Below are 8,064 nucleotides of genomic sequence, written 5' to 3'. Positions count from 1 at the left end.
GTTCATTTGAAGATTGTTCTATCAGTATATATTTGAAGGGCTTTATTCTGCTATTCAATAACTGTTAATACCTTGGAGCTCTGTAAATCTTTCACTACGAGGGGGAAAAAAAATAAAAAGATTGCACAAGATGGTGCGTTGCTATAAATTGGCATTCCTCTACAGAACTGTAAATTAAAGTCATAGTTCCTTAAATGAGATGAAATAGTCTGTAAAGTACTGCCTCTCTTTTTTTCAAAATCTGTGTGGAATAACTTTAGTAAGATGGTAGAAATAACTTCATTTAAAAAAGAAATTCTCTTGCATAGCAGTTCATCCTCCTAAAATTTTGCTGGTTGAGTTGCATGGAGATTTGCTGGTTTAAGTTGAATATTTAAAAAATGCTTTGTTTAGATTGTTAGCTGAAGGACCAGTTCTAAAGTGCTGTAAACAGAAACTATTGAGAAGTGAAGTAAATATATAGAGGGATTTACTGCAGCAAAGCTTAGTAACGGCTAATTTGTAGGCACTCCTGGCTGCAGGAGTGGAACTGATAGCTCCGAGTTGCGTGCTGAAGAGCCGTCTGCAATCCACAGAGATTTGGCTACATATGAATGAGTTTACACAGCTACTGTTTTGATTGTGGCAGTACCTGAACTCTAGTAAACATCAAAGAAATCCAGATGCTTAAGGGACTGTCTTGTATTTTGCATTAAACAACTGTTGGATAAAATATGGAAACTCTCCTTGAAGTAGATGCCAGGTCCAGAACTTGGCACTTTCCAGGAGGATGTCCCTTTGACTCTTGACTTGTGCTTGCTGTAGCTTCCTTGCCCTGGCTCCAGGGGTCTGGCAGTCCTTAGGATGAGCTTCAGTGGCGTGGGAGGAGTGTGTCTCAATTTGACAAGCCAACCTGCATCTCTGACATAGTCTTCAAATTCTGTCGAACGTAGCATTGTCTGTATATTTGTTGTACTTCGAGTGTAGCTACCTGAAAGGCTCCCTTGGGAGAGTTGGTTACAGTACGCTGACTTTGCAAATCCCATGCCTTCTAGGGTGTTTAGATGTATTTGCTACAGTCCCACAGTAATATGATTGTGTGCAAAACAGTTTTAGCTGTCTTGGGAACTTGAGGGTGAAAATGTAGGTTTAAGAGACTTCGTGGAACTAAACATGTTTGTTTTTTTTTTTCTCAGTCATGCATTTTGACCAAAAGGCCTAGTGTAATCAAGACTTGTATTTGCACATAAACCTTTTGTGAATTTAAGCATAAACATAGTTAATGGTGAACTACTTTTGTTCTGTTTTCAATCTCTACCCTGGAGATTAGGGTCTGGTGCCTGGGTAATAAAAGGTGTGAGGAAGGGCAAAAGTTTGTACATGAACAAGTTCAACCTGTTTAGGCTAGAAATATGAGGACCTGTAGTATTTCAGTGTTGGTTAAAGACAGGTGATATTGTGGCAAAATATATCTGTGATCTAGCTGTTGATATGAATGTCAAAGAATTATGAGTTCCTGTTTTCCCAGTGCAGAAGTAGCTAGGGAGCCTTGAAATAACTGTTTCTTCTTGGGAAGAGGGGGTGTTACTAACTGCCATTAGCTGAAGTGTGTGTGAAGAGGGATCTTGAAGTCTTGGGTGGATAGGGCTGATACTGCTGGGACAGAAAAACAGTTTTAAAGCATTATGTGCGTTTTGCAACCTGGAAAGTCAAGAAAGGCAGCATTTCTTTAATCGTGAAGCAATGAAACTGATCTCTTAAGGAGTTCCAAGTGAAGATGATAGTCTTTGCAATAATTAAATGAATGGCAGGCTTCCCCACCCCCCATTTTTTTTTCAAATCTGTTATCAAAGTCTCTAAACATTGTCCAAGTAAACACATTGGCAATCAAGAAACACTTCTGAAATTTAGCATTTATAGGTCTGATTTTGGAATGAAGCAATTTAAAGTTGAGTGGATCTAAACTGAGAACCAAAATCAACCTAACTCTAGTTTAAATTAATTTAAAAATAATTTTCTAGAACTTTTTTCTCAACACATGTTTTAATTATGACAAGTAGGACAAAAGTGTACATTATTTTAATTGCACAACCTAAAAACACATGAAGTGAGTCACACCAGTAGCTGAAATCAATAGACTGCATTCTATTGGTTGTGTAAGTATTATGGATCTTCATTTATGATTGTAAATTAAACATACTACAGATGCTGTACTACTGACTGCATAGCATCTTAAAGTGAAATATCAGATATTGGAAGTGTCTTATACATTACTCCCCAAATTTCTGAAAAATTAATATCTAAGGCAAAAACGTAAAAATAAGCTAAAGTGAAAATACGTTCTGATGTATAAATGATTTTATCAGTGCATTTATCTGTTTAAATAGTTGTGAAATATCTTTTGTGAAAATTTACAACAAATATTTGATACCATAATAAATTAATTAAAATTTGCATGGTAACATGAATTTGTCGATGTCTTACATTAAAATCATGATTTCTTTTGCACGCAAACCAATTTTCTATTCACATGATAACTTTTAAAATGGTATAATAATATGTTTGTTTATATATGCATACACACTAAATATTTTTTTTATATATCTGACAATGTAATGTAGACATGACACTTTCTTACAGTTTAGAATTTTTGTTTTTACATAGTTTAAAAATGGGACGTCGCTCCTCGGACACAGAAGAAGAGAACAAAAGCAGAAGGAAAAAGAAACACCGCAGGCGTTCGTCTTCAAGTAGCTCCTCAGACAGCAGAACATACAGCCGTAAAAAATCTGGAAGGAAATCAAGGTCAAGGTCACGGTCTCGAGATCTCCAGTCTCGTTCACATTCTTATGAGAAAAGGTGCATTTGTAGTAATTTACTGTCTGTTGCAGTTGTTTACAAATCAAGCTCTTTCATATTATGACAGAAAGCTAGACAGTGTTTGAATCCAATGCGTAATCAGTTCTAGGTTGGAATTTTATAGCAAAGTTTGCTCTGAATCTTGGAAGATGTGGCAATATTTTCACTTATGTTTAAAGAAAAAACCAAAACACCTTCCCCCGCTCCAAGAATACAAAACCAGTGTATATGCAGATCCAAAGGTAACTTCCCTACTAAAACAGACAAAAAACAGCCAACTAAAATAGCTCTTCCTTTCTCCTCCTTCTAAATAATGAATTTGGAATCTTTTTGGAAATAGACTACTTCATGCATTAACACCAGTTTGAAAAGTAGTTTCATTCAACTAGTTACAGACTATTTGGTGTTACTTTTTTTCTGTCGTAATAAACAAAGCAGGGCTTTCCAGACAACAAGGTAAGCTTTCTCAATAGAAAGACCTAGAGTGATTTTACAGTAGGTCTATAAATTTGCTGCAACAGCTAGTTTTTGCCATTATTCTTGCTATTTTTTATGTGTACAGAATACAGTAGTCAGCCAGGTGTTTAGAACACAGATCATGTGGCTATATCTACCAATTTTTTCTTGACGTAACATCCTATTTCCTTCATCAGAGACCCCTTTCAGTACCTGACTTTTTTTGAATACCCTTGTTGTGTCTCAGTCTGACTTGTGGTGATCCTGGAGTCAAACTGAACAGGTGGTGGTCAATTTATTAATAAGTGGAGCTGGAAAATACTCATTGTGTCTAGCTGCACCGTAAATATATTAGAAAGTGCTCCTGATAAACCTCTCTTTAGGTGGCAGAAGAGTGTGTCAATGAGGGGCAAGTTGGCTGGGTGGGGGGGGGTTTCTTATTTGTTTATTTCCATCCCCCCTTTCTTCTGTTCCTGCTTAGCATCTACATACAGCCCTTAGGGGACACAGTGAGATGACATGGGCTTCGATGCCAACAATATGCTGATGACATGCAGCTTTATGAATCTCTTTAGTCCAGTGCAGGCATGGCTATCTCACAGATAAAAACAGAGCTTGAAGGGAGATTAGACTCTGGATGAAGACCAGTTGACTTAAATTGAATCCAGAAAAGACAAAAGTGTCTGCTTTCAGGATCTGGCTGGCACCTTTGCTTTGCCCTTAGTTTAGGGCATTTGCTACTGGCAGTTAAGTCACTATTGCACACTGGGGTCCTGCTGGATTTATCTCCGACCCTTAAGAATCAAAAGCAACAGTCTCTAAGATTACTGTTCTTCATCTTCATTTAGCAGGAACACTGCATTCCTGTTTCAGATGAAGACCTGTTCTTTAGTAGTTAACTTACATATCTTTTCCAGTTTGGACTACTGCAGCACTACGTGTAGTAATGCAGCACCTTTTCCCTTATGCTAGATAAGCACGTATCACATTGACTGCATCCTGAATTACAGAAGTGTTTCTACGTGGTGTTATATTTTAATATTAATCAAACATAATAAAGGCCAAAAATAAGGAGGTTCTCATAAGGATTGTAATTGTTATTTAGTTAGCTGTTAGGGAGATGGAGTCAGAGAGGAAATTTTAAGATTAAGACTTGGAAGGTATCCCTCCCCCCAGTTTTGGGATTAGTTGGTTTAATTTATGTATTTATTATTTATTCTTTCACCTTTCTCCTATGTGTATAAGAATTTATTCTTTGAATAAATGAAATGGGGAGGCTGCGTGGGAGAGGAAAGGGAAGATACCTTTCTGACTTCTGACTGAACTCAGGATAAAATTTACAAGCTCAAATGGAATAAATTAACACTGATTGTTTGATTACTAATAGTACTAAAAAAAAAAAGGGTGGGGGAGGGTCTGCCTACATTGGAGCAGAACAAAGATTGCACGTTATGCAAGTTGAGATAACAAATTGTAAGGTTATATATATACATAAAACATTTTTAGGTGTACGTAGTTTAAAATACATTTTCATGTTTACATTTTATGTATGTACGTAGTATGACTGGAAATAATTGTATAGAGTAGCAATGCAGAAGTTAACGTTTTATGAATTTCATTTTTAGCACTGGAGTTGTAGTCCTTATCCCATACAATGTATTTCTGTGTAAATCCTGCTGAGAATGTAGGTTCTAAATGTTTCTTCAAGCTTAGATTGGGCAAACAGGGAGTGAGTTCTAATGAGCTGGTCCTGGGACTAAAAATCATTGAGAGCTGGGTTGTGTTCCTGGCTTTGCCTTTGAGATATTGCATGATTTTGGGCAAATCGGTTAACTTCTGTCTCTCCTGCCTTTTTTCTGTCTTGGGATGTATATTTTTGAATGTAAACTCTTTTAAGACAGGCATTGTCCATGTGTATGTGAATTACTTATTACAGTGTAATAGTGGTATTTGAGGCTTCTACAACATGTTATAATACAAAAAACACAGGCTTGTATGTCCCTTTTAAGTAAACTGTTAGGGTTTTTGTTCCTTTTTTTAGAAGCAGTAGCATACTAATAGCATGGTTTTGTTTTAGACGCAGACACAGATCGAGCAGTAGTTCTTCATATGGTTCTAGAAGAAAACGCAGTCGTAGCCGATCAAGGGGCAGAGGCAAATCCTACAGGTCTCAAAGATCGAGATCAAAAAGTAGAACAAGAAGGTAAGACTCTTTTCTAGGAAAAATAATTATTATTTCTACTGTAAAAACATTCATTTAAAATCTCCATATAGTTACTGAGTTTGGAATATATTAGAAAAAATGGTTGCAAGTGATCTAAACTACATGTCACTTGAAACTCTTCCTAATTTGAAATCTTTATGCTGTGCTTTTGGAGTACTAAATCTTTAAATTACACCGGTGGAACAGTTGGTTTTGAAGATAAGTTATATATTTTTGCATCTGTCCAAGTGCAAAAAGCATTAATAGAGTCACCTTGATTTAACTGTAATCATCTGAAAACTTCTTGTGGATTTTTTCTGATTACTGATTTCCGTAACTCCCATGCATAACATTGGCTCCCTGAAGATCAGACTGATCTGTTATTTTTCTCATCTGTATTTACCTTGGAAAGAGACGAGTATTTAGTTATGCACATTTTTCTTAATATTTAAAGATAGCTATGGTGCCAAATTTTTGATAATTTGGATTGTGACAAATGGATATTTTCAATAATAAACATAATGTAAATATTTAAATCTTAATCAGATGTTGCAAATTGTATTATAAAATCTGCTTCATACTTTTGTAATTAAAAGAAGATCAACTTTTGTGTGTGTGTATTTTTCAATTAAAAAGTTTAAATAAAGTTTATCCCTGGATATCAGAATTACTGTTAGCATTTTCTATTGAATTTAAATTAATTATTGAGTGTATCAGGCAGATCAAAGCTTTTTTGGTGTGTGTGTTTACAGATCTTCGGCCAGGTAATTTTGTATACCTGCATCAAGAATTTAGTAAAAGATGTTATTTTCACATGCCAAATCAGTGGAGCTGTTGCCTCTAAATGTTGAAAATTTGTTGTTGAAAGATGTGAATGTTTCACTTTGACTTATTCACAGCTGTTCATTACAATAGCTGTCTGGACACTTTTTGCTACAGTGCCTTTGTAGTAGCAATTTGGTTATTTAAACTGTCTGATCTCTCTTTGAGTATAGTTACCATATGAGCTGTAGACCCCAGATAAGCTACTATGCTGTGTGTAGAAATATTCCTGTAAATATCCACTGTTTTGCTAACAAAATCAGTTTTAAAACAACAAAATGTCAAAAGAATAAGGTGAAAATGAAGGTGTTTTTTTTGTCAGATATCATGTTTCCTAATGCTGAGTAACCTGATTTAAAGATCTCTGTTTTATTGTAATGAGTATAAACTGCAGATCTCATTAGACATAGTCTAATGGTCATCTTTTCCAAGGGGTTTACTGATGTTAATTGTCATTAGAATATATGGAAATTATGCACCTAAAAACTTTAAAAACATGACTACTGTTTGTTTCATTTTGTGCTAGGAAATATTGTGTATAAAATATTTTATGTATAAAATATACTAGCTTTTCAGTACTGTAGCTATGAAGGAATAGCTGTAGGTCACTTTAAATGATATTACTATTCACAGACATGGTTCTTCAGGGAAAATATTTATAAATAGCATCCTAAATTATAACAGAAGAGTCTTCTGGCATGTTAAAAGCATAAAACTAAAACCAACAGGACACATTGAATCCTTTATTGTAATTTTTTCCAAGTCTGCTCTCTGCTGTAATGTTACACTGAGAAGCCATGGATTAATCTTTTTTCTGGAGAAGAGTTAAGTAGGTTGCAGAGGGCTGCTACTGGAGGCCTGTGTTTTCCCTGTTTGTTAGCATTGAGGCAGTTGCAGCCATGCTAAATATTTCTTTTCTTTGCTATCTCAAAATCTGTCTTGTGCACTCAATCGAAGGTACGAACAGCTTTCCTAAGAGGACTGAGTACGTTATGATTCTTCAGGCTGGAAAAGAGATCGTGGGGGAAAGAGGGAATATGATGGAGGAGTATTAAAAAAAAAAAAATTAAAAAATGAATGGCATGAAAAGATGATTAACGAATGAGTGTTTCCTATCTCCTCCAATGTAAGACCTGGGGCAGGCATCAAAGTGAATGAAGTCAGCTGATGGCAGATCCTAGTCAAATAAAAGGAGATGGTTCTTATATATTGCATAATTAAGCTGTGGAAGCCCTTGCTGTTGGAGGTTGTGGATGCCAGAAGTTGAAATTAATTAAAAAAGCAGTCAGACAAGGAAAATCCATTCAAAGCTGTTAAATGCGAAGAGACGATATTTGTCTTAGGAAATGTATGTATTTGTAGCGCTGAAGTGGAATTTTCATAAGAATTTGGCATCTGTAATTAATTAATTTTTTTGCTTGGGGTGGGGCAACTTATTTTCATATGACTTCTAAAGGTAAGTACTGAAGAAAACATTTATGTAAACTAGCTAATAAAATGATCAGAAGTAGCTCAGGCAGCCACCTTGTGTTAGTGTAGTAAAGAGTGCATTACCCACTAAAGTATTCTTGTTGATCTCCAACTTCTGAATTGCTAGTGGCAGGGAGCAAAATCTACTGACCCACCTGAAAAGCCGCAATATGACATACAGCAATAAAGTGAAGATCTTCTCTATGCTACTTGTATTTGTAACGTTACTGTTGTACCTTCAGAGTACCACCTTCAGGACCTGAGCAACTGATTTC

At 35.7% G+C, this 8,064-nt stretch overlaps 1 protein-coding gene across 2 annotated transcripts in view; it reads left to right on the top strand.

Annotated features, from left to right (window-relative positions):
- Positions 1-2,644: 2,644 nt before the first annotated feature.
- The window catches only part of RSRC1 (arginine/serine-rich coiled-coil 1), a 172,675-nt gene continuing 167,255 nt past the window's right edge, over positions 2,645-8,064 (top strand). For both annotated transcript variants that reach the window (XM_009333931.1, XM_009333930.1), the window contains exons 1-2: positions 2,645-2,838; positions 5,372-5,497. In XM_009333931.1, the coding sequence (XP_009332206.1) occupies positions 2,651-2,838; positions 5,372-5,497 (314 nt within the window). In that variant the 5' untranslated portion in view covers positions 2,645-2,650. The remainder of the gene's footprint in view (positions 2,839-5,371; positions 5,498-8,064) is intronic.

Source organism: Pygoscelis adeliae, unplaced genomic scaffold, assembly GCF_000699105.1.
Source record: "Pygoscelis adeliae isolate BGI_AS28 unplaced genomic scaffold, ASM69910v1 Scaffold241, whole genome shotgun sequence".
NCBI lineage: Eukaryota > Metazoa > Chordata > Aves > Sphenisciformes > Spheniscidae > Pygoscelis > Pygoscelis adeliae.
Note: the sequence above shows the minus strand (reverse complement) of the source record. Positions and strands in the feature narration are given on the sequence as shown.